Below are 27,676 nucleotides of genomic sequence, written 5' to 3' on the forward strand. Positions count from 1 at the left end.
CTGATTATAGACAGCCCTCTACCAGATGCCATCTTCAAAATACCTCCTGCAGCTCCAAGCCTCAGCCCCTCTGCAACCAAGTTCCTATACTTAGCTTTCAGAGGGCTGTAGGTCTAAATTTATGTCCAGCAACAAAAACACATTGTCTGATTAGCATGTTCCTGCAGTTTTAAGGTTCCCCTAAACAACTGCATTTAAAAAACGAACAAACAAACAAAAAAAACCAAAAAACTTGCATACAGCCATATTCTTCCTATAAAGAGCACTATCTTTTGGTGGTTCTAAAGTTCTTACCTTAAAGAGTCTTCTCAAACAGCCCAAACAGCTCAACAGCTGCAGTCAGCTCCAGGAGGAGGAGGAGAGCTCTGAGTTCAGAGAAGCCCAGGAGCTGACTGAAGACCCTAGCCAAAGGCTATGGTTTATATACTCCAGGCACCGCCCACAGCTTTTCCCAAAATCTCCTGGGAAAGGGGAGGTGGCAATTGCCACAAGGTATAAAAGCAGCCAGAGGAGAAGCAGTCAGTTTTCTCCTCTTTCTTCAGTTTACAGGACAAGCAGAGAAACTCCCTGATGCCGGCTGAGGATTTTTGGTTTTTTTCTCTCTCCTTACTTCAGCAACATGGCCAGGTAAGAATTCAACCCACAGGGAACCTTAACAGAGTAAAGGTCTTTGGAGGCTTGGATTAGACAGAAGAGAGGAAAGAACAAGTGGGGTGGGTCACAGATATGGACTCACAAAGTCTCCTGAAAGACTCAGAGGGGTGAGAGCTCTGCTACAAAGCTAAAAGCATACTAAAGGCAACCTGGAAGGCAGCGTTCTGTTAGAGTGTTGCTTTCTTGTGTTCTTCACGGAAGTTCTTGCTGACTTTTATTTAAATGGTTTTTAAGAGTTGGGCCTTGCATTTCCTTTTCTAGTATTAAAGATGACCAACAAGTGTTTTGTGCCTTTTGCCTTCCTGCTTTTTAATGACAGCACTGGATACAGTGCCTGGATGAGGGTGAGGGGTGTCCTCAAGGGCAGTGAGATTGGATCAGATTAATCACTTAAAAAAACCCAGACCAAATCTGGAGCACTGTGCCTGGCTGGCTGCAGGTGGTTATTTCAAGGTTAAAGTTCAGTCTCACATACTTTTTTTCCCTTGCATCCTTATAGAAGCTACAGAGTATTTTATTGGGTATTTTATAGATTTAATCTTTACAGATTGTTTATGCAAAAACAGATGTACAAAGAGCATCCATGCCTGGAATATCTGGTGTTGCCTTTTGGGACAGCCTGTGATTTCCAGTGGGTTTAGGTGCCATCTGGTGGTGAGAGAACTGCTCCTAATTATAACACAACATAATTGATGACAACACTATTTTTTTTCAAACTTCAGCCATTTCTCCTACTGTGAGTTAAAACATCCTGGTAAAATCCTTGGCCTCCAGGAGGATGCGCAAGGGCCTATATGAATGCATCTCCAAAGGAATCTTCTCTTTGGAAAGCTGTAAAAGCTGCCAACATTGTTAGTGAGCTTGGTCCTAAAACTTACCTTTTTTCTGACAGAAAGCTGGAGAAGCTCTGCTTTGAGGGCTTTGGATGGTTCAATTTTTGTGCTGTGCTTTAGTGCCTGTCCTGCTAACCCCTGATTACACTAAGAAGAAATAACAAGCACCATATTATCAAATTACACTTCTAAAAGAAAAAATGTTTATTAACACAAGACTATAAAACATCATTCCAATAATGAAGTTTGAGCTCTGTTATCACTGAAAGGAAAAAAAAAGGAGAAAAAAAATGCAAGTAATTGCAAGAACTATAGATTCTTTCACCCTGATCCTGATTTTACCAGATCCATCCACCCTGCCAGGCATTTCAGTCTGAAGAACTCAGCTGCTTCCTGAACTGCTTTAGTTTGCAACATTTTACATCTAGAGCTTTCCAGCTCCTGTTTTTGCATGCAGGTACCCAGAACCCATCAGAGACCCCCACATTATCTCACAGTCCTGAATTCCTAGCAGCTCTTCTTACTTCAGGAGTACTTAGGAAGGAGAAAAGGTTTAAGAAGTAGGTGCAGATGGAGAGAGAAATATCAGGGCAGGAATAAATGAGAAAAAGGAAACATATTTAATTAGCATTTTCTGTAAAACTTTACAAATGTACAGCATAGTGCAAAAAACACAGTCTCAGCACATCACCTTCAAGTAAAATTAACAGTGTAAAAAGCCAAGGAACACAAGCTTGCTTCTTCACAGGATTGGGTCTCCAGGAGTGTTCCTGGAGGTTCCTCTCTCACCACCAAGCTCCAACCTCATGTTTCTAGTAGAGCAAAAAGCCTCTAGAAAAACCCAAGACCCATCCCGAGTGGCTGCTCACAGCAAGGGCAGTGCAAAAATGCTACAGCCTGAGGTGGTAGCAGGCCCCCTCCTCCTTTGCTGAACTGCACCTTCATCTATTTGCAAGTAGCTCTCCTAAGGTGGTTTATGTCTCCTCCCCAACCAGACAATCCACTCAGACACCAAAGTGTGTGTATAACCTCAAGCATATGATAGGCTTCATAAAAACAAGGGAAAACTGCTCCAAAGCTTGAAATTAAGAATGTGCTTAAATACCTTATTGGATCAATACATTCAGTGTTGACATTGAGGCAACGCAGTGTGTGAGAAGGGTGTAAATCTTGACGTGGGAGAACACACTGTGTGGTGAGATGAGACACCAGACAGTTTTCAGTTACCTTTGAGAAAAGAAGTAACCAGGAATGCAAAAAAAAAACCCCAAATTTCCATCACTGGAGATTACAAAACACAGTGGGAAATGGGCTGACAAAGATGAACTTCCTAAGCAGAAATCTGTCAAAAAGGAAAAACTTCTCAGGCCATAATACACTCAAGCACATCATCTAAATACCAGACCAGTGGGCTGCCAGAATTTTCCCTTAATCCTGAATTTGGAAAGAGTGGCTGGAGTTAATTCTGAAGCTCTCAGAACTGCTTCTGCAAAGACTGCACTACCAAGGGGGTGACAGAGCTCCCAGCAGTACTTAGCTGGGGAAAAGTGGGCTCAAAAGTGAATGTTTCTGGACTGCCACATCTGTCTGATAAATGGATGGAGGAACAGGCTGTGACAGAACATCTAAAACATGTCATCTTATTGAGAATTTGAGCTGAATTCATCTGATTCGCTACGTTTTGAGGTGGATGCTGCTTAACTGTTCAAGATGCTCAAAAATATGGTTTAGAACCATCATGGCAATCAAAATGGGCAGAGCATTTCTTTAAATGACAGTGGCAAGGCTTCTACCTCCCTGTCTAAGCCCTCAGCAGGCCTGAGTTAGTTGAGTTTCCTGGGTCTGTCACTGCATTTCTGTAGCTTTCCTAAGCAACTCAGCTAGAGGATACTGAGATAAATATTATGTTCTCATTAGAACTACAGCATAAAAAAACTGTGCTTTGTTCAGAAACTCAGTTGTCAGAAACCACATAAAAGAGGAAACAACCTCAGGAGACTGGTCAGATGCACAAAGGACAGAAGAAAAGTCAGTGGGACACGATGGAGTAACCCTTCTGCCTCTCCTACACTGAGCAACTGAGAGTCCTCCTCAAAAGGAGATACAATCAATTATAAACTGATTCATCAGATTTTATACATCAATAAATCAACAGGCACATCTGGGGAAATAAGACAGAACAAGGCCAAAGAAAAAAAAATCATTGGAGTGGGCAGGAGATACTCAGCCAGCACCAAGACCCAGAGTGTGCTCCTTCAGTCCTCTTAGCACATGGAAAATAATTGTGTGTCCAGAAGAGTCTATCCCTTATTTTTTTTTTAAACTGGGGTGTCCTGCCTTTATGTTGGAAATTTTTAGGAGAAAATCCCAAACAGTGAGCCCTCTCAACTCACTATGGGATATTGAGAGACCTGTGATAGTCCCGAGGAGCCAGGCACAAGTTCTTGGAGTGGTCACTCAGAAAATTATCTTCTACATATCCCGAGATATCTTCATTTTCCTACCCACCCTAGGCAGACAAGTGAGAGGCACAAATACATCCCAACAAAAACAGAAAATAGATAAAAGAGTTTTTTAGAGCATCTGACCGGCTTATACAAGTATTTTCCTATTTAAAAAAAAAGAACAAACCAGCATCCAGAAGGGTCAAATTTAGCTAATCTGTGCTGCCCCAGTAAAATCCAACACTTTGCCATTTGCACACACTGTCAGGATCATTTTATTTTGTGAAGTCCCTGATGTGCTTTCAAGCTACTCCTCACTTAAATTTTATTAGAAGATACGAAATTTCTGAAAGCATTTTCAAGAACAAAAAAAAATCCTGCCAAGTTCTCACCCCCCCATGGGAGCAAGAACCAGGGGCAGTATTTTGTTTTAACACTGTTATCCTGGGAAAACACTGAAATCCAGGTGCAGGTGGTGACAGGAGGGTGAGGTGACAGCTACTGACCATTTCCATCTGCTCAGAAAGGAAGGGCACAAAAAGAAACTCTCCTGGGGGCTTCTGAGTCACTTTTGTTCCTTTACATTCAAGACTGGAGATGCTTGGGAGGGTGATGTTGTTTCGTGGAAACTGAATCACTGGTTGTTGTCAGTTGAGGAGCTCAGATTTAATGGGATGTCCCCTTGGACACCCCCAGAGGACAGGTAGGAAACCATGTTCTCAGATGGAACATAAAGTGCTGAACTTTCAGGCAAGCTGGTGAGGTCACTTCCAAAGATTGACTGACGGTCACTGAGGAACTGCTGGGTGCTTTCAAGAATGACATCTTTCCCTGGGAATGCAAACGGACAACAGAAAACTCAGTTTCTGGAAGGCAAGTTACCAGACTTTATACATGTGGCACATAAAGAAAAGGGGTAAATCCTCACTTCAGGAGGAGGTGAAGGGCCCTTACTGCAGGCAAAACACTTGGGTCAAACTTGCATTCACTCAAATCTATGGGAATCCCTGCAGGCTGCCAAGCTGGCTTCTGCCTGAATGCTGAGATGCCTCACAAGAAGTGAGAGAGGGATGACCAAATGAGACACTAAGAAGTGGATGAGAGAAGCCTTGCTTCTTCTTCACTCAAAAACTTTCTGCTTTTCCTCATCTTTGCAGAAGGTGACATGTGCAAATTGCCCCATTAAGTCCAGTATCACACCACTGCAGGGACCAGAAGGGCTTTACAAACAGGGGATGCTCCTCTAGTGCATTTCAGACCCAGCCTGCAGAAGGAACTTCTCCAGAGAACTGGGGTTTTAATGCCTCTGGTACTCATTTAAGATACTGAGCTCTAGGTGGAGTCTGGAAGTCTTTGAAGGACACACAATACAAGAAAATTCAGGAGTGGGGTCAGGTGGCTACAGCACCCCACTAAGACTCACAAAAGCTTCAGGTGGCTACAGCACAACACTAAGACTCACAAAAGCTTCACTTAGGTCCAGATGAATACAGATTAAAATAATAATAGCATATCACTATTCCAAGACCAGGAGCACACTTCCAGATTCATATCTGAGTTCAATGGCACAGCCTATCAACAGCCAGTGAGAGGATCAGTGGGCAGCCCCTTTGAGGGCTGGAAAAAGGTCTGGAGAAAAGATGTAACATTTGCCTCTGGCTGCTGGCAGCCACCAGGTCACCTTTTCTGCAGCAGAAGCCAGAAGAAACACAGGGGCTGTACAGCTCTTAACCACCCCTGCCCACTTTCATCACCATATTGCTCTTAGGTGGCAGGGAACAGGCATATTAAAAAATGGAGATACTGACAGACATGAAGCAGAGCCAAGCAGGAGCAGAGACTGCAATTAAACTTAACCCTCCATTTGTCCTTTGCATGGGCATGGAAACATTGCTGACTGACAGTCCTGAAAGTAAAAGACCAGATGTGTTTTGTTCCCCCAGAGTAGCACATGGTGAGTACTGGACATTGCATCTAGCTGCTGGCATCATTAACACCTTAATTATATCCCCAGCCTGGTGTCTGCTGGTGCTCCTACCTGGGCAGGTACTGTTGAAGGGTGGGTTGAACACTTTTGAGGACAGTTCAGCTGCATTCTTCTCCAGATCCACCGTGAGTCGCTGCATCTTGATGCAAAAATATAAACTACAATGTACAATTATACAAAGACAGGGGAGCTTGTTAGAACTAGGGCACTTGTGACCACCAGTGCTCCACAACATCCACCAGTAACACCAGCTCTCCTCCCAGTCTCACCTCAGCTCTGTCAGAACAGCCCAAGGGCTGCTGTGCCTGAAGGAGAGGGCAAAGGGAGGTGCCAAACCCTGTCACTGACACCCTGTGAAGCTCACACCCCATGAGGAGGCCAGGATAGTGTCCCTGTGGCTGTCCCTGCCTGGTGGCCACACCAAGCACACCTACAGTCCACTGCAGCCAGCTACAAATCCAAAAGGAATTGTCCCAGAACTGTCTTTAAAGTTCAAATTAGCTTTAGCTAGCCCCGTGCTTCTAGGCATGGAGCTGCTGCAGTTATTACTTGGAAGCTTCTCTCTGCTCATGAGTTTCTGCAGGACAAGCAACCTAAGGGTTGGCTGCACCAGATGCTGAGAAATTCAGTGGACTTGAGGACTAAACTGCTAAATATGGCAGCCTCCCTCTTGGCCTTTTCTCTCATGCAATTCTTTTAAAAAGAGAGTGTCCCTCAGTTGTGAGACGTGTTAATATTATCTACCTCCTCAGAGACTTTCCCAACACTCAGGAAAGGGAACTACCTAGGAAACTGCAACTTATTATATCAAACCTAAAATGGAGAGTACTATATTTAAGAAGGTTTAAGAGACCTTTCACAGTTCATTAGGATAGATTACACTGTGATTGTGTGTCTGTAGAGAAGCCAGAACCACCCAAGTCTTTATCTGACCTGGCTGGCAGTGAGGGCTCTGAAAATTCACTTTCTGTCAAGCAGGAAAAAAACCCAACCATGAAACACACACTTCACTCACTGAGTATTAAATCACCATATACACTTCAGAAATGCCTGTGTCAGTATCAGTTCCAAACAAAAACTGCCCAACCAGTTCTCCTTTTTCATCTGTAGGGGTAAGAATTTATTAAGGCGCATTTTATTAAGAGCTTGGGTGCAAAGACACTTGATGGATCTGTGGTATTAGTAAGATGTGACATCCATGAGAAAGTTTAGAGTGGCCAGTTTCAGTTCAAGACTCCAGGACACCAACATATCTCTAAACAAGCCCTGGGTGAGTGGGAAAAACAGGTCAAGAGTATAAGATAACACTCCCAGCCTACCCTCCAGAGATGAGCAGTAGCTGTGCTTTACCACACTCTTCCCTCTGCCTATAAAATAACTGAACATCCTTCAGTTATGCACAAGCTCTGCTTCATAATTACATCATTATTATAATCAGATCTTAGAAATACACATCTCTTACCGGGGACAGACTGGCTTCCATCTCATTCAAATTCCACTCACCCAAGGATAAACTTGGATTAAAGACCTGTTAGGAGAAAAAATAAAAGTAGAGCTCTGAAAGGTGTAATGGTTCCAGGCACTCATCTCTTCAGCTTGGCTGCCCCTGGAGGTTCTGCCCTGCAGAAAGCAACTTCTGCCCATGCCTCAGCTGTTCTGACACAGGATCTGCATCTACAGGCACAGCTCCTCTGTGGGGTTTTTGTGGCAGAGCAAAGGCTGAGCTGAGCCCTGGGCACTTGTGCAGAACAGCAAGTCCTACTCTGCTGCCTGACCAGCCAGTGCCACAGTCATGGTGTAAACCAGGGCAGCTGTTTGTGTCACTCTACATACAACTCAGAGCCCTGTTTTGCTTCTCTTGGGTCCTAGAACACTTCCAGATTTGTTTGGGTTTTGTTGTGGTTTTTATTAGAAGCTTTCCAAATGGCAGTAGCAGAAAGCAGATGACTGCTGAATTAATGCTTAGCTGGCAATTTCTTGAGAAGCTTGAGCAATCTGGGGAAAGGAGCTGTTGATCTGGGGTACAGTTTTATGATTCATTGTGACATGTAGTTGAACTGTGAGAAAGAACTGTGTCAGTAACAGAAAACACCTCCTAATTAGAAATAAGGAACAGAAACCAACAGAGGCAGTGATAGAGCAGGCTATTAGAAAAACTTTCCAAAAAGTCAAAATTAAACCACAGACACTTGGGAACTGGCTTTAGGAGTTAGACTGATTTTTAAAGTTATTTTTCATTCCTGTTGATCCATGCAAGCTTACCACATGATGCATCAGAAGCACCCCCACAAGAGAGCAGCTTGACATACAGATTCTTTTGCTATGTACAATTGTTTGATTACTGGCAGAAACCTTTCAGATACTAACTACACATCCATGAGGAGAGAGAAATAAAGCAAGAGAAATAAAGCAATTCTCTCTCAGCAGAGAGAGAATCTGACATTGGCCACACTCCCCAGAACGTGAAGGGAAGGGGAAGGCAGTAGAGCTGACCACAATTTAGGAGTATCTAGGAAAATAAACTAAACTACCCAAAGGAATTACCAAAGAGCCCTATTAAACCTACTTCATGTACATTTGTTAGGTCTCATGATGGTGTCTACCAAATGCACTGTTTTGTGCACCTAGAAGTTCAGATGTCTGTGTATTCTCAGAAGCAATGTAAAAAGGACAATGTAAAAATCATTAAAGTTGGCAACCTTGCCAGCTGTTAGGAGGAAGTCACAACAGAGGCAGCAGAAGGGACACACCAGCACAAACAGGACTATCTGTGTGATTTACAGCCCAAAGGTGGCCCTGTGAGCTGCTATCCACAGCTGCTCCAGGAGAAGGACCAACACTTACATCCAAGAGGCTGGCAGGCTCCAGCCCATACTGCTGGCTCCTTAGCAGCAGCTGCAGCCCCTCCAAGCTCCAGTCAGTGCCCTCCAATGAGTCTGAAATATCTGTTCTGATAAAAGACAAGGGGAAAGATTGCTATGGATGAGGCTTGCACAGATACATAGAGGAAGCTGTACTGAGCAGCCTTCCAACATAAGGTTTATGCTTAAATCTAATTTTGAAATCCAAGGGCCCACTGTCAGGTGATTTGGGGATGAATAGTCTGTGCTCATCTCTTTAAGACTAGGAAAATTAAAGCTTTCCTTAAAAGAAAACCTTCCAGAGAGGCACCTGGGATCCAGAACAGGCTGCATTCCAATCCTCCTGGGTCTAGGATGGCTGAATTACTAATAACTAATGGCTTTCATAGGGGTGACTTTTGCCTGCAGGCATTCAGCTTGCAGGCTGCATTTACCTTCATCCAGAGGAGAAACTGTGAGGCCCTGCTGTGTTTAACCCCCAACAGCTACAAAATTTCTCTGTAAATCTAGTCTTTACAAAAGGATGACTTTTCTTCTAAGAAAATGTTTTTAAGTAGCAAGCAGGTTTAACAGGAGGAACAAGGACCCAAAAAAACTCCCAGAAGCCTTTCTGAAAACCCTGTTGAGTGTTTTGTGCCTCCTCTCCAGCCCAAATCCTCCTTATGTGGCTGCAGATGCCACCAGTAATTATTTATACAGTTGACTTCCCTGTCACCCACCAAGCTGCCACCAGGCCACCAGGCTTTCCTGCTGCTGTTGAATTCTGCTTTACACTCACCCCTAACATTGGTGCTGTTGGGATTTTACTCCCACAGCTTCCAAGGTGGCTCACCCAGAGTCTCCCCATGGCTGAGCTTTGTGACACTGTGCTAAACCCCCCTTGCAAAGGGCATCATTCTCTGTCACACACAGGATACTTTCATGCCCTGGCTTCAAAATAATGAAAATCTGCTCTTGGTGAACACAAACTCTCAACTCTCTGTCCTTCTGAGTAGCCCCAGTTGTTATTTCATGATTTTAAGGCATGGGTTTATATCCTTTTATAAAGCCCTGATCTGAGCTGCCTGGCATTTTACTGATCCCCTCCAGTTCAAGGAGACAAACATAGGAGTGCTGCTAATTTTGGTGGGGTTTCACTCTTAGTTATAGATGGGGAAGCTGAGATCTCCAGGCACCTCACCAGAAACACACAGCCCACATGATGGTGCCAAAGTCACTGGCTGCCCCCAGAGGACAGACCCACGACTGATGCAGGAAAGTCACTTTGGAAAGGTGACAGGAGGGAGGAGGTAAAAAGGCACAGAACATTAAAGAGAAAAATCTATTTGATTTTACAGCACAGGATGGGAAAAGAAGGGGACAATTATTTCCCTCTCAAGCCCAAGCCTAGGCCTCATAAATGCTTTGATGCTTTATTAAATATGTTCTAAATAGATTTATTTAGTAGATATATTTAGTAGATATATTCTATTAGTGCAGAGGTGATGGTAATGACTGCCTGTCACCTCCCAGGACTGTCTGCATGCTGGCACACCAATGATACCTTATTCACTGCAGAGGAGCACCAGTGACAAGTATTTTCTATGGCTTCATGTAACTAAAGACTCAACAAAATAAACAACAGAGGACACCAGCAGTCCAGAGGCCTGCAGGTCTGCTGACATGGATGCTGCTCTGAGCTCCAGCTTTCACTTGGACCTTGGGCAAATCCCTCTCCACTGCAGAAAGCCTCTTCCCATCCCTCTGGCTGTGATGCACAGGCTCAGCCTCTGATGGGTCCACAGACCTTCTTCCCCTGTAAGCTGTCCACTGGGCTCCAAGGGTCAAGTGCCACCTTCAAGGAGGTGCCAGGGGTACAGACTGGAGCCCATCAAGCTGCATTAGGTGACTTAAGGTCAGCCACTTTCTCTTCCTTGCTCATGGGAAGAGAGGGCCATGAAGCATGCAGGGCCACAGCTCTCTCTTGCTCTCCTCACCTGTCCAGCAATGCCCTTCTGCCTCTTCTCTCAGCTGGTTGGGAGGTTCCTGGTGGGGCTGCACCACAGCTCCCTTTGCCTTCCAGAACAGACTGGACCATGGCAACTGGGAGCACGGGGGGCTCGGAGCAAGCCCGGCAGCCTGGCAGGGAGACATCAGGCTCAGTGGTGGCTTTCACTCCAGGGCTGACTGGTTCTTCCTTGATCAGCATGAGGCACTTCTCCCTGTTCCAGACACAAGAGTCAGCACCACAGACACATCTGCTCCATAAAGGCCTCCTGCCTCTGGGAGGGGAGACAGCACAAGGGTTTGCTCCCCACTTCCCATTAAACTGCCCCACAGGGTCTTTCCATTCCTCTCGATAGGCAGAAAGAAACCAACAAGCTCTGTTTTCATTTCAGAAAGCCCCAGAAGCATGCTCAGCTGCAATATCTTCATTCACTTCATCCCTGACCATCACAGTGAATTTGCCCAATTTTGCAAACACGGAAAGTGTATTTCGATGTGCTGATTATTCCTCTGAAGCATGTCGGGCTTCAGGTTAAAGGGTAACAAGGCTGGAGAGGTTGCCCTGAAAAAGCCTCCACTCCAGAGACAGGAATGGGATCAGCAAGACATTCCCAAGCTGGAGATAGGGTTGGACCAGCAAGCACTCTAAATATCCCAGAGACACAGGTAGCCCTGCAGGATTTGGAACAGAATCTATCAAGATCTGACAGTCCCAGTTAGATGTTTTACTTTTTTGGAAGCAGAGGTTTGCCTTTTGCAAGAAGAAGAGACGCTCCATGTTATTCCTAGATGGACATATATTAAAATTCTGCAGAGTAGGATTTTGTGTGGAAAAATCTACTCTGTGCCACTCACAGGAGATTTGACAGCTTCCTGTGGATGTGCAGACCTGGAGCCAAGGAGACAAAGGCATAGAATCAGGGAACCTTTGGGGTTGGAAAGTCCAACCATCATCCCTACTCTAAAAAGTCCTCCCCTAAACCACATCCCCCAACACACATCTAAAAGACCCTCAGACATTCCCAGGGATGGTGACTCCACCTCCTCTCTGGGAAGTCTATTCCAGTGTTTGACCACTCTTTCTGTGAAATTTTTTTTCCTAATGTCCAGTCTAAACCTCCCCTGCTGCAGCTCAAAGCCATTCCCTCATGTTCTATTACAATTACCTGTGAGAAAAGACCAGCACCAGCATCTCTACAATGTCCTTTCTTGTAGCTATAGAGTGATGAGGTCTCCCTTCAGCATCCACTTCCTCAGACTAAACTTTTATTATCAGGTGACCCGACTGGTGGATGAGGGGAGGGCTGTGGATGGAGTCTACCTGGACTTCAGCAAAGCGTTTGACACCGTCTCCCACAGCATCCTCCTGAAAAAGCTGTCAGCCCGCAGCTTGGACAGGGGCACCCTGTGCTGGGTTAGGGACTGGCTGGAGGGCCGGGCCCAGAGAGTGGTGCTGAATGGGGCTGCATCAAAATGGCAGCTGTGGTGTCCAAAATGGCGGCCGTGGTGTCCCCCAGGGATCAGTGTAGGGCCCAGTTCTGTTCAGTATCTTCATTGATGATTTAGATGAGGGGATTGAATCCATCATCAGCAAATTCGCAGACGACACTAAGCTGGGGGGGAGTGTGGATCAGCTGGAAGGCAGGAGGGCTCTGCAGAGGGACCTGGACAGACTGGAGAGTTGGGCTGATTCCAAGGGGATGAGGTTCAACATTCCAAGTGCCGGGTCCTGCACTTTGGCCACAACAACCCCATGGGGAGCTCCAGGCTGGGCACAGAGTGGCAGAAAGGGACCTGGGAGTCTGGATTGCCAGGAAGCTGAAGAGGAGCCAGCAGTGTGCCCAGGTGGCCAAGAAGGCCAATGGCATCCTGGGCTGGCTCAGGAACAGCGTGGCCAGCAGGTCCAGGGAAGGGATTCTGCCCCTGTGCTCAGCTCTGGGGAGGCCACAGCTTGAGTCCTGTGTCCAGTTCTGGGCCCCTCAGCTCAGGAAGGAGATTGAGATGCTGGAGCAGGTCCAAAGGAGGCAACTGGGCTGGTGAAGGGACTCGAGCACAGATCCTATGAGGAGAGGCTGAGGGAGCTGGGGGTGTTGAGGCTGGAGAAGAGGAGGCTCAGGGGAGACCTCATCACTGTCTGCAACTCCCTGAAAGGAGGTTGGAGCCAGAGAGGGTTGGGCTCTTTTCCCAGGCAACTCTCAGCAAGACAAGAGGGCAGGGTCTCAAGTTGTGCCAGGGGAGGTTTAGGTTGGAGATTAGAAACAATTTCTTTCTGGAGAGGGTGATCAGGCATTGGAATGGGCTGCCCAGGGAAGTGGATTCTCCGTGTCTGGAGATATTTCAAAAGAGACTGGATGTGGCACTGAGTGCCATAGTCTAAAAACCTCAACAGTGGTTCAAGGGTTGGATTTGATGATCTCTGAGGTCCCTTCCAACCCAGCCAGTTCTATGATTCTATGAAACAAACCCAGCTCCTTCAATCATTCTTCATAAGATTTATTCTCCAGGCCCTTCACCAGCTTTGCTGCCCTGCACTCCAGCATGTCCCTTATATCAAGGTACCCCAAACTGGACACAATACTCAAGGTATGTCCTCATCACTGATGAGCACATGGGGACAATCACCTCCCTACTTCTGCTGGCCACACTATTTCTAATACAAGCCAGGCTGCCATTAGCCTCCTGGGCACACTGCCAGCTCATATTGATCAAGAGACACAGGGAAATCACCCTGAAATCCATCATCCTACCAGACTGACTGACAAGCTCAGCACATGAGTGTGTCACACATCACAGGATGGTACTTGGTGCTCCACAGCCTGCTAGTCCTTTCCTTTCTGATCATCCTTTCAGTGAGTGAGTCCTACACTTCCAGCAGAAGCTCTGTTGGTTTATGAGGCACCACACTTCTGAACTCAAGGCTGGTTCAGATTCCCATCATGCAGACACAGCACAGACCAGATGCCACCAGATGGCAGTAATTATTAAAAAGAAGCAGCTTAACTTGAACGTGATATTAGCAGGTTTTTTGTTGATGTTGTGGTTTTTTTTCCCCTCTTTTTCTTTTTTTAATAGGGGTTCTTTTCATGCCTCTAGTTAATTTTATGACTATGGTTTCAGTTATGCAGATTTACAGGCAATTTCTAGAGCACAACTGCCTTGCTTCTATGCCTGAGAAACTGTTCCCATGATTCATCTTTCCACTTACTTTCCACTGACACAGCTGAAGCTACTCTGCTGCTAGGCCTAAATGCACAACATTTCTGTGGCAGGAAGAGATAAGCAGTGAAATATTTCTGCATTCAGTTCTTGGCTTACCAAGAGCTTTTCACAGAAAAGTTGTCAGACATCGGAAGTTGTTGTGATGCAGCCTTTCTGTTCTCATTAGCAGAAAGATGTGCAGTTTGATTCTGTTTCTTCTTCTCAAAGCCAAAAGGAAACTTCATCTCTCTCCCTTTCTCAACAAACCCAACGAGTGCTAGTATCTCATTATTTGATAAATTCTGAGACTGTCTTGAGAATAGAATATAAAAGAAATGTGGAATACTTCTCAAAGGGGTGAGTGGAAGCTCTCACCATGAAACTCACAACTGTTTTAAAAGCTATGCTGCTCTTATTCCTCTCAAATTTTGAAAATCTGACCCACACTGCAAACTGGAAACAAATGTTCCAGCCCACCACCTTCATAGAGATTTTGCAAATCAGACAGGAACTTTGGTAGAATTACAACCAGAAAAAACTCTTTCAAAGTTATGCATGCCCACACTCAGCTCTCCCTGATTTTAATCACAAATATGGTTACCTGTCATTTTCAGGAGGGGATTGCATATTTATTACATTCGCTGGTGATGCTTCAGTAACATCAGATATGATGGGTCCTCCAGCAATGGCAGGGCTGCTTAAGCAAGAGGCAGGTTCTGTTGATGGCTGAGAGGAAAGCAAAAATCATGTATATTTATCCTTCTGAGGAATAGAAAAAGTCCAAGGCCCTATCTGAGAGAGAATTTACCCACTATGCCCTTGAGTCCTCCCTCATATGGAAACCAAGAAAGCTTTTACCTACTCTGCAACATTATAATTTCCTCCGATTTTCCCCACTTCCACACAGAAGTGCAGGTGTAACATAAGCACAGAGAGGTTTTCTTAGATCTGACATTTTACCTGCTTCATTTCCACCTGGAGAAAAAGATTCAACATGGGGCTATGGGTTTCAATCCCACCAGCTTGAGCGTTTTAATGGCACAACATGTCCTGTGTCTGCTCTGGTGGGTTAGAGTGTTGGGGATCCTCAGGGACTACAAAATCCTGGCTCTGACACCCACTTCCAAAACATCTTTCTTCCTCTTTGCCCTTTAGGTGAGCCAGGGGAGGTAACACCACAGAGAGTCTGCCTGTCCCTCCCCCAGGATACAGGGAACACAGGAATGGGGCAGTGTAAGGGCATGCAAGTGCCCCTCCCTGGAACACTGGAGCTGAAGAAAGAGTAAAATGTCACTCAGCTTTGTAAATCTCTTCTCTTCCCTGCCAAACTCTTGCCAAATGACTTAATTTGTAATCTCTGTGACTACTTCAAGCATTTTTCCATGCTGGCCAAAGAAATCCCAGGAAGATCAAAGGCTGCCATAAACCTACCGAGTGTATGAAGTAGGGGTCATGAAGGGGGTCTGTGGGCAAATGCCTGCTGAACTTGGACACTTGAGGAGATGAGATCCCATTGTCCAGCATCAGGGGTCTAAAAAGAGAAACACAGTTTGTTTCCCAGCACATACTGACTGGTTTCTGGTTGCTCACACAAGGAATGTCTCTCAGCCAAGTGTTGTTTTCTCCTGGGCACTCTGTTTTTCCTCAGCTGTCAGGTACTTTCCTGCCCAATAGTATGGACATGGAAGGGAAACAACAGTTTTGGAGAGGGTCACCATTAAAAAAGGACATTAGTCATGCAGAGAAGGGACAATCTGTGTTTTTGAGATCTTACTTGAAAGATGTAAGTGAAATAACAGATTCAGTAAATATTTGGAATTGAACCAATTAAATTCATATTTTCTTCTAGTTGCAAGTGGTTTCAAGCTCTGGCCTGGATCCTCAGCTTGTGTAGCTGCAGGTAGCTGTGCTGAAACTACTATGCTGCTGTAAATCCAGCCTTGTTACCAGCTCCCTCAAACTCAGGGCTTCTTTGGCAAAACTAGATCTCTGCATAGCACTGCACAAAAGGAACCGATGCCATAAGCTAAGTAATAAAACAAAGATATGAAGCAGAGCAGAGCTTGAACTCAATGCCCACAGGCTTTTTAAAAAGTGACTTCCAAGCTTTTACAGAAGAAGCAGCTCTGCATGCTGAGTCCTATATAGCAGGGGTGCTCCCCTAGGACTGCTTTATGTTTAGCATCAAAATGGGACTGCCTTTCCATCATGAAATGTCCTGAATGGCAGTCCTTGGCTTTGTGATAGAGTCCCAGGGAAGCTGGGAGCTGGTGTGGATTTGACACACACCCACTACAGTTAATAGCAGTTCTGTTCCTCACTCTACTGCAGGAAAATTTCCCCAGTCATGAACCTCAGTGACCCAGAGCAGTTGATACCCTCCCCTTGAGGCCTCTTCTTTGCTTCCTTTCTCCTTACAGTGTTTATCCCTTCCAAGAGGCCCACTTAGAGAGGGTAGACAGAGATGAGAGTACCCAGCTTGCTTGTACACCTTACAGACTCCGTCATTCAATCCTGTGTTTCCTTTACAATCCTCAAAGAGTCAGCCAAGAACAAGGACACCAACTTAAAGAAAATCAACCCTTGGGAAGCCTGGCTCCTTTTTCCAAGGCATGAAGAAGTTTCTGAGTTGCCAAAAGCCACAAAGTAATAAAGGTGGGAAATGGAGGCAGGTCCCTGCCCTCAGCCTGAGCTCACAAAGGCAAATTCCTCTTAGTAGCCCCTGTCCCCCCCTCTTTCAGTCACAAGACCCACAGAGCCAGAGGTGCATGGATGCTCTCCTGGAAGGTACTAAGCTTCCTAAGCCCAGCTCCTCAATTCACTTGCCTTGAAGAACTTATTTATGACTCTAAAGATACCCCTTAGCTAAAATTTTTCTCTATCTTCCTCTCTGTAAAGCCTGCAGGTTACATGCCACCAAACTCCTGTTGGATACATGCCCTCCTTTCAGTGGCTGTGGGTCAAACTGAAGGTGTCTGAGCCCAGCCCTGCTCCCAGGGATGAGAAGTGGCAAAACTCTATCCTGCAGTGGCAGCAGTGGGGTCCTGCCCTTTACCCTCCTGTTGGCATTCCCATCTCACTCTGTATTCCCCAAAGAAAGGTCATGAGCTGACACGGTGCTTCTGTAAAGGCCACTGAATGGGCCATGTCAGCAGGTCTGACTCTGCACTTCAGCCCATTCATCTCCCATCACCATGGTGTCCCAGTCTGGTGACCAAGCTGAGCTTGTGCTTTTAGTGAGGGGGCAGCATTATGCACCCGTGAGCATGTGCCCACCACACCAGGGTACTTACAGCTTCCTCTTTATCCCAGTGCTGCTGGGGCTGGATTGGAGCTGGCCAAACAGAAACTGAATCAGCTGTCAGGAGAGATCAAAACAGGGTGTTAATCAGCAGAGTGATTCAGCACTCTCTGCTCTCACAGCTGCTCTTATATCACACATTCCTCCCTCCCAATGCCACCCCAAAGCTGGAAGCAGCCACGAAATATGGGAGCCAAACTGCATGAGGCACTGAAGCATCTGAACTGAGCTTTCCAAGGGCTCCAAATGATCTGCCTGGCTTCCAAGAAACACAGACAGGTGCCTGTTTTGGGTGAAGGATGCTTAATGCTTGTGCTCAGCACTTTCTCTCCCCACTTCTGGGTGTGCAGAACTCCAGCCAGCCCTATGAGAGCTGGGGAGCTGCCTGTGAAGGACCCATGCAAACACTGCTAGGCCTGGAGTCAGACTTGGCATTCTTCAAAGTCTTTAGAGCCCTTTATAAGAGGCTCTATGATGTCCTCATTGGACTCTGCAAGTGGAAGAGGCAACTCCTAGGGGAGACCCTGGATGGAGATCTTGGCTCTTTCCGTGGAGTTCTCCAGCCCTGTGAAATTCAGTGCTGATATAACAAGACACTAAAATGGATAGAGAATGGCTCTGGACAGGAATCACTTAGCAACATATTAGCAACGTTGGCTTGAGCCCAATGTCTGCTTTGGTCTCCAAACAAAGAGAGCATTATCATTATATATCACATCTGCCTCTTACTCATTGCTCAATGCAACAAAATAGAGTTGCATAAGTGGCTCTACAATGAGCAGTGTGGCTTGTCCAGGCTCTGAGCTGGAGGAAGGTTTGATAGCATTGTGCATTTCCACCCTGTCCTTATGACTCTGTGATGCCACATGAGGGTCAGACCGTGGCTCTCAGGGGGACCAGGAAACATGATGTGCTCAGTCCTGTCAGCACCATCAGGGAATCACTGGAGAGCCCTTTTTTTTTAAGTATAGGCCATGCTAGATTTTAAGGGAGGTGGCTTCTTTGGTCTCAAAGGTTGTACAGTAATTCCTCAACTCCAGCAGTTACACCAGAAAATGTAAAATACTGGAGGTGCACACCAGCCAACTCTGCTGGCAGGAGGGGGAGGCTCCTCTCTTGTACAAAGGAAAGATTTGGGAAGCCCCAAGACATCCCTGGTACAACCAGAGCACAGCCAACACAGGGCAGTTAGTGAGAGCTGTGCTGCCTTTCTCAGGACTTGGGCAGAAAAGTGGTTTCTAACATCACAGCAAGGACTGACAGGGAAGTGAAAACCTTCTGCTTGAGGGTGTAATCTGTGCTTTGTTAATGACACACAAGAGTCTCACACCACTTGAAAGACAGGGAGAACAAACCTTCTGTGATAGCAGAGTGTGGAGAAGATTATGGGGGAAAAAATCAGAGGACAGGAACCACACAGAAGGAGTGAGTCTGGGGTTTCTATGATTTGTACCTTGTTGATCACCTTCTGCTGCTGGGAGTGGTTCTGCCGGAGAGAAACAACTTCCCTCCAAAGGACTTCATTTTGCCTGAAAGTGAAAGAGAAACTTGCTGTGAGCACAGAACCCTATCTCATGGTGAACACCACACCTAACAGTGCAGAGTCTTGGGGCTCTTGCAGTGCTGGACTCTTTTCACGTGACCAAAATGGGGTCACACAGTGCCTGGCTTTCCTTGGCCTCAAAAGAACTAGACCAAAGCATGGAGGAAAATAAAAGAGAATAATAATAATATTCTATATAAATAAAGAGAATATAGAATTATATAAATTCTATATAAATAAAGAGAAGCCAGCATACACAGGGAGGGTAAAACAAGGGGATTTGTGTGTTTAGTTTTCATGGAACATCTAGGGCAAACTCAGAATTTCAGAAGGCCTGATTAATGACTTTGAATGATTTGTATCACCAATACTGTGGGAACTAAGGAAAGCCTAACATATCCTCAACTACCCCAGGGCTTCCAAAAACCAAGATATCCTATGGATAGAGATCCTATGTATTCTGCCTGCTGGAAGGGACTGGAGTTACAGGGATGCTTCTTGAACTACAAAGATTGTAATTAGTTCAATAATGGGAATCACTGATTTCATCCAGCACAGCCTGGTGCCCAGCTTGTAATTGCATTTATCTATTTTCTCCCTGCAAATGGAGTCTATGGGGGAGTTCCAGGCTTCCTTGAACAGTGACAGCCCCAGAAAGTGGGACAGGGACATACAGAGCTTTTTTATTGCACTGCCTCCAAACACAGATGCCAGCCAAGTCACTGATAGAAAAGGCTTTGCCAGTCAACTTATCTCAGGAGTATATGGATGACCAGTACATGGGAGACCAGCAAAATCTATCTTATATGTGACATTTATAAATTCTTTTGGCCTGTGTATCCCCTCAGGTGGTCTTAGTTTGGACTGGTGCTAGAACTAGGGAGATAAGGTCCAGGTCTTAAAAGACCACAGTAGCTGCCAACCAACTTTCCTTAATCTGACAGCCTGCACTGGAGTCATGTCCTCATGGTTCTTCACCAGTGTAATTTTCTTAACTAGATTGCAGCCTGGGATTTCTGGTCTAAGTTCATAAAAAATTGTATGATTTTCCTTAGTTTAATGCAATTTTTGCATTTTGCCAGAGAGAGGAAGGAAGCAAGCAAATCAAAAGGGAGAATAAACTAAAAACAAGCCCAAATCATCAGTACTGGAATTCCTTAAAAATTAAATAAGATACAAAGCTAGAAACTCTTTCATTGCCACTGTACCTGGATTTCATTGTGTAGTTTCATGCCTGTGCTGAGTGTAAGACCCCTTAAAAATGGAGGTAAGATAAAAAGCCTTATTCATTGCACATCAGATGCTGGGCTGGAATAATGCTTCCCAGTACACCATCTCCTATCTGTCTTCTTAGACAAGAAGCTTGACCATGTAAGAAGAACACTCTTCAGGGAGATGGGTGCATGGCCTAAACAGTACAGCAGTTCTCATGTTCTTATGGATTTCAGGCCAGTCATATATTTTGGAGGTGGAGGATGACACAGATATTTTAAAATTTTTTAATAGCTGGAGTGGACACCACAACATTTCAGCCAAGGCCAGGTGTGAGAAAGAGTTACACCTTTACTTTCACAGAAACAGAAAAGGAATACAGTCAGCTAAGTCCCCAGGGTATGCACATCTTTCCTACATGGCCCCCTCTGTGCTCTCCCCATCTGTAAAGGGAAAATGCAGATAAAGAGAATATGTCTGCCTTTCACAGGAGATGGAGAGGCTGAACATTATTTCCTTTTGTAGATCATAAAATCTGCATAGAAACCCTACATGGTTTTGTCTCAACAGATCTAGTTCCTATCATTAATCCCAAATGCCTGTAAAGAAGCAGGCTGAGGAGGGTTCAACTCACTGCTTCATGTCCTGCACTTGACATTCCATGTTCTCCTGCTGACTTCTCAGTATCTGTACCTCGTATAGCAACCTGCTGAGGTCCTCCTGGCGCATCTTGGTCTCCTCACTTTTCACTACTGACACCTGAGGACAAAAAAAAAATCAAAGCTGGATTTAACCCATGCAAGAAGAGCTGTGGATAGACAAGAGGCATTGCTGTGGCTCACGTGGCACCAGCTGGGCTCTAGGACAGGCACAATGCACACAAGAGCCTGAACTGTCCTTTAGGGTACTGCTGCAAGGGCCAGAGGGGTAAAATAGAGCAAATCCTTTCATACAGTGGGTCTGTTGGCAACAGACCCCACCAGGGTGGGGACTTGATGTAAATCAGCTTGGGGCATAAAAATAAAACCAACAAAACAAACAGCCTAAAAACTAAACTATTTTGAGGGTCAGGGAGAAATTCAACTGGGTTGTTTGATTAAGTCTTTCTATTTTAACTACAGAGAGACCAAATCCAGCCTGGTCTTTTACAGCAATGAGCCTAGGGTACTGCTTCAAATGGACATATTACATTGGGATTTCTAGAAGGTTTTTGGCTGAAGTCCCTTTCCTGAAGTTGCTATGCTAACGCAGTAAGAGAACAGCCTTTCTGGGCATCAATAAATGGTTGAAGGACAGCAAAAAGAGGGTAGAGGAAGGTTATCTCTTCTGTCATAATGGGAGATGAGAGGATTAGAGACTGCAGAGGTGTGATGCTGTACTGCTCAAAAAGCAGGCAATCATTCAAAAGCAGAGCAGTGCAAAGCAAGCCTGGCCATGCAACACTATGCAAAGGTCTTATGATGCTGAGGATAGAGAAAAAAAAAAAAACAAAAAGACAAAACTGTGATGCAACCAAGTCCTGCACCCTGAGGATGCCCACCACAACCGTACATAGGTGTGCAGAGGACAGAAAGCAGCCCACAGGGTGATCTTGCTGAGCATTTGTGCTATAGCATTTGTGACTTAGCAAAGAGAATAATGTATCTGTGGTAGAAACCCTCACAATGCCCCTGGAATGCTGTTCTGGCCATTCTGCCCAAAAAAAAGGGATGTAGGAGGGTTAGAAGGGCCCAGAGCAGAGAAGTCCCATGGCAGGCTCCTGGTCAGGGAGGAAGAAGGTGCTTCTTGCTCAAGGTGCCTGAGGGATGAGAAACAAGCATTCAATGCTTCTCTCCCAGCAAAAGTCCAGGGGGAACCAAATAAAGAGATGACAGGTTCAGAGCTAACCAAGGGATCTACCTCTCCAGGCAGACCATTAGTTAAGTTGTGGAGGATGTTTTGAAAAGGCACCACGCAGCCTGTCCTCAGTGGTAGTGTGGAACCTTCTGGAGCAGAACACTGCACATCAGCTTTCCCACTTCAGCCCCAGCCTTCCCACCCAAGTGGTTCACATGTGTGTGTTCCTCCCGACCACCATCCCCTCACCTTCCTCTTGATGTGCTCCAGGAGGTGCTCATGGCCCTGCAGGAAGCAGAGGTGCTGGAACTCTGTGTCATCCCGCTCAGGCTTGACAAGTCCCCCCTGCTCGATATTCACCACCTTCCTGAAACCATCTGCATGGAGAGGGTGCAGCTGAAGGGCTGACAGGTCCTTCCCCCTTGCCTCCCACCCCATGACCTTTAAGGATATTTCTGTTCACTCCCCCCACACACACTTTTTAAGCTGCTTTGGTGCTCAAGGCACAGCTGTGCCCCCTCCCCATGGCTGGGCATCCTTTTGGGACAGACCTACAGGAAATCCACCCTGAGGGAGAGCCCTGTGCATCCAACTGGCCCACACTATGAAAGCTTTGACAGGGCAACCTCTTTGGCATGTTGGTTTTGGCCAGGAGCTGAAGCATCTGCTCATACAAAATCTCATTTGGTTTGCAAGCCAAAGGGATTCAGGGGAAGGTTTTTCAAAGGCACAGACCAGCATCACGTGCCACTGATGTGTGAAGAAAGGGTGTGCATCTGGAAATCTATTTTGAGTACTCTTCTGAAACCTAGAAAGGATTCTCAGCTGTATTTAAAAACTGTCCTAAACGTTAGAGTGGTGCTATGGTATAGCTAAATCCCATCATAAAAACTTTACTAAGGAGCTTGGTGAATTAGTAATTGACAAACTTCCTAAAACTACTGGAAAAGAACCATGTTTCGTACAGCTGTGGTATGGATGTGGCTGAAAACTGTGCTTATGCCTTCTTTAAGGAGTGAAAATATCTAAGGCATGCCACCCTCAAAAGCAGCAGTGTCTGAGAAAGCTGTCACAGGACCAGGCTGCTGGAAAAAGCCCCGTATAGAATAAAACAGCAAAGAAATAATCATTGGTCACCAAAGTGATGCCAGAGAAGCAGAAAGTCTGGTAGCTGAAATTTCTTACAGTGTCATCTGACAGAAACTTCATGCTGGAACCTAAAGTCAGTGCAAGGAAATCATTCCCCTGGCATCTGAGGGGCAGATCCTCTTTGGCAAAGTCAATCAAGACACAATAACACAGGTATCTCAACTTTTCTAGCCACACTTCTCACTTGTGCCCCCTCTCCCACCCTCACTTTCTGCCACTACCCTCGTGTCTGCAGGATGGGTCTGAAGGTGGAACTTACACATGTTGAGCTGCCGGACAAAACTGGCCATGTTGTTGTGTTTGAAATACTTGGGCAGCACCTCTTTGGCAAAGCGTCCTTGGTCGAACACGTGGAAGCTGGTGCCATTCTGCAAAAGAGAGGAGGAGAAAGGCCAAGTCAGAGGAGTGGACCCAAAGGTGAGAGAGGGCTGGGAGAAGGTGATTCCCTGAAGTCCTGCAGGGGAGGGAAGATGTGTTCTCTGAATTGTCACCTTGAAGCTCAGAAAAGTGACAAGAGTGTCAAGTGATGGATGTGCTCCTTTCATAGAATCATAGAATTGGCTGGGTTGGAAGGGACCTCAGAGATCAAGTCCAACCCTTGATCCACTCCTGCTGCAGTTCCCAGACCATGGCACTGAGTGCCACATCCAGTCTCTTTTTAAATATCTCCAGGGATGGAGAACCCACTACTTCCCTGGGCAGCCCATTCCAATGTCTGATCACCCTCTCAGTAAAGAAATTCTTTCTAATCTCCAACCTAAATCTTTCAGTTCTGTTACAGTCAGTCCTCTGTGACTGCAGTATTGCTGCTTTTCTCCTAAGCTTTGCCACTGCTTAGTTGAGAGCCTTGGATGTGAAAAAGAAACCACAGATCCTTGCATCCAAATAGCTGATAGCTGGTGATCATTCTCCCTCTGAACCTGACACAAAGCCTGGTGTCTGAAGAAGGTCCTGGTAAGGGGAATCCCCACTATAAACCCTTGACCTGCTTGTATAGGTTGAGCTCCAACCCATCTGCTCCAGAGCACAGCAGTAGAGGAGGAAGTACTGCCTGGATACATGGCACAAGAAACACAGCAAGCCAAGAAGGCAAACCATGTGGAGAGACAGGACCCAGGAGCATTTCACACCTTCTCTTGATTATTTTTGAGAGCACACAGCCACAAGGGCAACCTCCAAAATGTAAACAGTCACACTGCACAGTCCAAGCTAGAACATGCATGTCAGACAGATAAATTACCACTTTCTGGGGTTGCATTGCCAGGATCCATCACCACAAAACAAGGCAAAGTGCTGGCAGACACGCTGCAGGCCGCGTGCTCTCCCTGCTAGAAACCTGCTGCTTAAAGAGACTCAATGCACCAAAGCTGCCTTGAAATATTTTGCAAACAGTACTTCATGCAACCTTTCTAAGGGACAGAAGAACTGGCAATTAATTTTCACCTGTAACCAAGACTTGGGAGCAATGTTTTCTAAATTCCCAGCCTCAACAGCCTAAGAATCTCCAGGCTAGGGGGTCAGGGTGACTCCCTTAAATCCTCACTCTTCCCTGGATGTGGGGGCAGTATGGGGGATTTGGAGGAGTGAAGAATCTTGATTTTAGACATGGAGTTTGAGGCACGTGTGGCATTTTTGTAAAACTGCAGAGAAATGGGTCTTAGGCTGGCCTTACTTGCAGAGGAAGAGCTGCAAAGTGGGGAGCCACCCAACTGTGCAGCCTCAGCCCACCACAGCTTTTGGGAGGGACAGGCAAGATGCCTGCGCAAAACCATCAGCAGACAGTAGGGACTAACCAGCTCAGCTGCAGCTGAGTTTCAAAGGGCTAAAGACACCAGGCTCTCTGTGACATTGGCAGGGAGGGGTCTGACAGCAGCACAGCCCCAGCCATCCCCCTGCTGCATTCAGCATTGTTGTTACTGGCAGTCAAGGGCCATGTCAGCCTGGGGGGTCATTTGACAGAAGACTGGTTTTAGAAACAGGGACAGCATTTCCCAAGAGTGAGGACTTGGCTCTGCATGACCAGCTGGGTAGGGGTCCCATCACACACCCATCCCAGGGCTTTGGAGCTCCATGGGTGCTCTCAGGATTGCCTGGAAGTTTCTAAACTGGGAGTGACTAAGGAGTGGCTGGCGCCTTGCCCATGGATACCAGAAAACAACCACCTGGCAAACCCTGCTACCCCACTAGTTGCCACTACCTTATCATCCCCAAACCATGCCAGTTCCCTTTGTGCTCTGCCTTGCTTGTCAGCTCTAACATTTAACCCTGCTCAGCCCAAGCCACACAACTCTTGGCCAGCTGTACCTCCTGCTCCTTGTTCACTGCAGCAAACACTGACCATGCCTGCTTGCCTCAAGAGTGTGCTGTGAGCATCACTGAGGCCTTTCCCATCACGCTGTACACCACACAGCAAAAACACAAGCTGACCAAACACTCAAGAAATTCTCTAATAACCTGCATGCTGGAATTATCCTCACAGGCTGAGCTTGCAGACATGCCAGCAGGGACCCAGGTTTCTCAACACTGCAGAGGCAGGGACAGAGGTGGTTTATTCTGCTTTCCTTGTTCATCAGCTTTCCTTGTTCTCCTGCCTACTCACTCCCCCTGGAACACAGCTGTGTCCCCCAGGCTGGGCAAGCTGATGTAAACTTAAAAACATGAGGGTTTTGTGCACCTGAACTTCTCCTTATGGCCTCTCTCCAGAGGTCGTTCCTTTGAATTCAGGGCTGCAATGCTCTCAGAAGTTCTCAGATCATCACAGAAGATGCTCTCTAAAGGATTCCTACAGACACAGGAGACTTTGGAGTTCTTGTGTGCTCACCAGTGAATTGTGCACGTGCTTGTTCCCACACAGCAGCTGTGCCTTCCTTGGTTTATGTCACAGGAGACACTTTGCTGGGAGACACTTTGGAAGCTGTCTCTGCCCAAGGCAAACTCCAACTCTGCTGCCTATCAGTCCTGGGATATGCTTTACTCTTTTTGACAACCCCATAACGACAAGACACCCTGTGCCCTGCCCAGGCAAGCTGCTCCAGGAATCTCCTAGGAGTTCCTCCTAACTACATCTTCCAATTTAAAAAAAAATCATTTGATTACTTCTTGTCCAGTCTACCATGGATACACACAGCAGAATTTTCCATGCCAGCTTACAACAGCCTTTAGTATAAACCATTATGTTTCTTCTCCATCTCTTATGCTTCATGTAAAGAAGCAGTTCATAGGTATTTATAGGTCCTATTTTCCAAGAGTTCTGATTACCTCTGGAAATCTTAGGCCTGCACACAATCTGTCTGCTCCAACACCAATGGATAGGAGGACACAACATGGGAAACTCAGAACAGTTTAAAGCCTTACCAAAACAGCCCAAGAAAGGAGCTATAGCACATGTTAGGTTGAAGGAAAGCAGAGTGTGGTGGTGGGTGGCCAGTCAGAAATTACAGTAAGTGCCTCAGAAAAGGGACTATTTATATGTTAGAAAACCCTTCCTAGTTTGAAAGTTGTGTTTTAAAACACAGGATACTAAAACTTGGTGGTTACGGAGAGGTTCAACCATGTAATACCCACATCAGAAAGCAAACATTGCCTTGGATAACAATGCAGTTCAAATTCTGTCTCATGTTTTGAATGAAAATTCCACTGGACACAAACACATGACAGAAAGCCTGCTTTAGACTTTTTTCCCCTTTATATCCCCTTTCCACTTTTGTTCTTAGTTTCAGATAACAAATTTATGCACACAACTTACCTGATGCATTTGATCTCCCTGCTGAAGACAAATCACATTATTTGTAGCAAGCCTTTACCAGGTCAAAAACACATCATAGTATTAAAATGTTCTTCAGGGGGGACAAATAAAACATTTTAGTCCCCTGATTGCTCTTACTATATTAATGCCTCAGTGACAAACAAGAAGCCAAAGCAACCTTTCCTGTGAAGCCTTACAGACAATACACACATCACCACCATCATCACACAGGCTAATTCAAACATCAAATAATACTTTCAAAAAGTACTGAGTGATTTAGGGTGTCAGGCTGAGACCTGTTTATAGGCTTCAGCCTGGGGTATGAATGCTGTCTGTCTGCTGCCTTCTTCCAGGCACTTGTGAAAGTCTGATAAGGAGCACATGTGAAATATCACAAACAGCTGTGCAATTAAGGGCTTTGCACCTTTTCTAGAAATTTAGTTTAGGAAACTGCAATTGAAGCAAAGTGAAAAATCTCTCCCTTTAAGAGTCTGGATTTTTAGAAGATTCAATATTAGACACTCTTTAAGATGCTTCAGGTGAAGTCTGTAAATAGTGCTGTTGAAATACTCTCAAACCAGTTGTCCCTTTGAAACAGAAAACCCCCAAAATTCAAATAAACAACAACAAATAAGTTCAGAAGATCCCCAAAGGAAGTATCAGCCCTTCCACTCCAAGTTAGCTGGCCAGCCCTTGGAAAGCAAAGGGAAGCTCTATCTCTCAGGCCTCACACCTTGTTTTTTCTGGTGTCTGGGACACCTGGGATTTGCTGTACTTACACTACTCCAGCAGATGAGATGGTTTGTTTCAGGATCTTCCACCAGTGTCCAGAGTTTGGTTAGGAAGGCTGGCACATTGCTGGAGTACCCATCCATCACCAGAGAGCTGGGTGAATCCTGCATAGTCTACTCAGCATCCCAGCTCCAC

At 45.8% G+C, this 27,676-nt stretch overlaps 1 protein-coding gene across 1 annotated transcript; it reads right to left on the minus strand.

Moving 5' to 3' along the window:
* Nucleotides 1–4,269: 4,269 nt before the first annotated feature.
* HSF4 (heat shock transcription factor 4) lies at nt 4,270–27,651 on the minus strand. Its single transcript, XM_030457826.1, has 13 exons — nt 27,529–27,651; nt 23,264–23,372; nt 22,105–22,232; nt 20,654–20,778; nt 18,718–18,793; nt 17,257–17,321; nt 15,395–15,494; nt 14,565–14,689; nt 10,756–10,980; nt 8,763–8,868; nt 7,381–7,446; nt 5,970–6,057; nt 4,270–4,762 (listed from the first exon to the last, which is right to left on the minus strand). Exons 1-13 carry the CDS (start codon nt 27,649–27,651, stop codon nt 4,566–4,568), a joined length of 1,533 nt encoding a protein of 510 aa, XP_030313686.1. The 3' UTR covers nt 4,270–4,565.
* Between the last annotated feature and the right edge of the window lie 25 nt (nt 27,652–27,676).

This window comes from Calypte anna, chromosome 11 (assembly GCF_003957555.1).
Source record: "Calypte anna isolate BGI_N300 chromosome 11, bCalAnn1_v1.p, whole genome shotgun sequence".
Classification (NCBI taxonomy): domain Eukaryota; kingdom Metazoa; phylum Chordata; class Aves; order Apodiformes; family Trochilidae; genus Calypte; species Calypte anna.

Bases quoted from the DNA above. Each gene is read 5' to 3' on its own strand.
- HSF4 (XM_030457826.1), bottom strand. From the start codon at position 27,651: ATGCAGGATTCACCCAGCTCTCTGGTGATGGATGGGTACTCCAGCAAT. The intron at 18,794-20,653 runs GTGAGTTGAACC...TTTCACTTTCAG, and splicing joins CAAGTGCAGGACATGAAGCA to GCAAAATGAAGTCCTTTGGA. The intron at 4,763-5,969 runs GTAGGAGCACCA...TTGCATTCCCAG, and splicing joins CTTCAACAGTACCTGCCCAG to GGAAAGATGTCATTCTTGAA.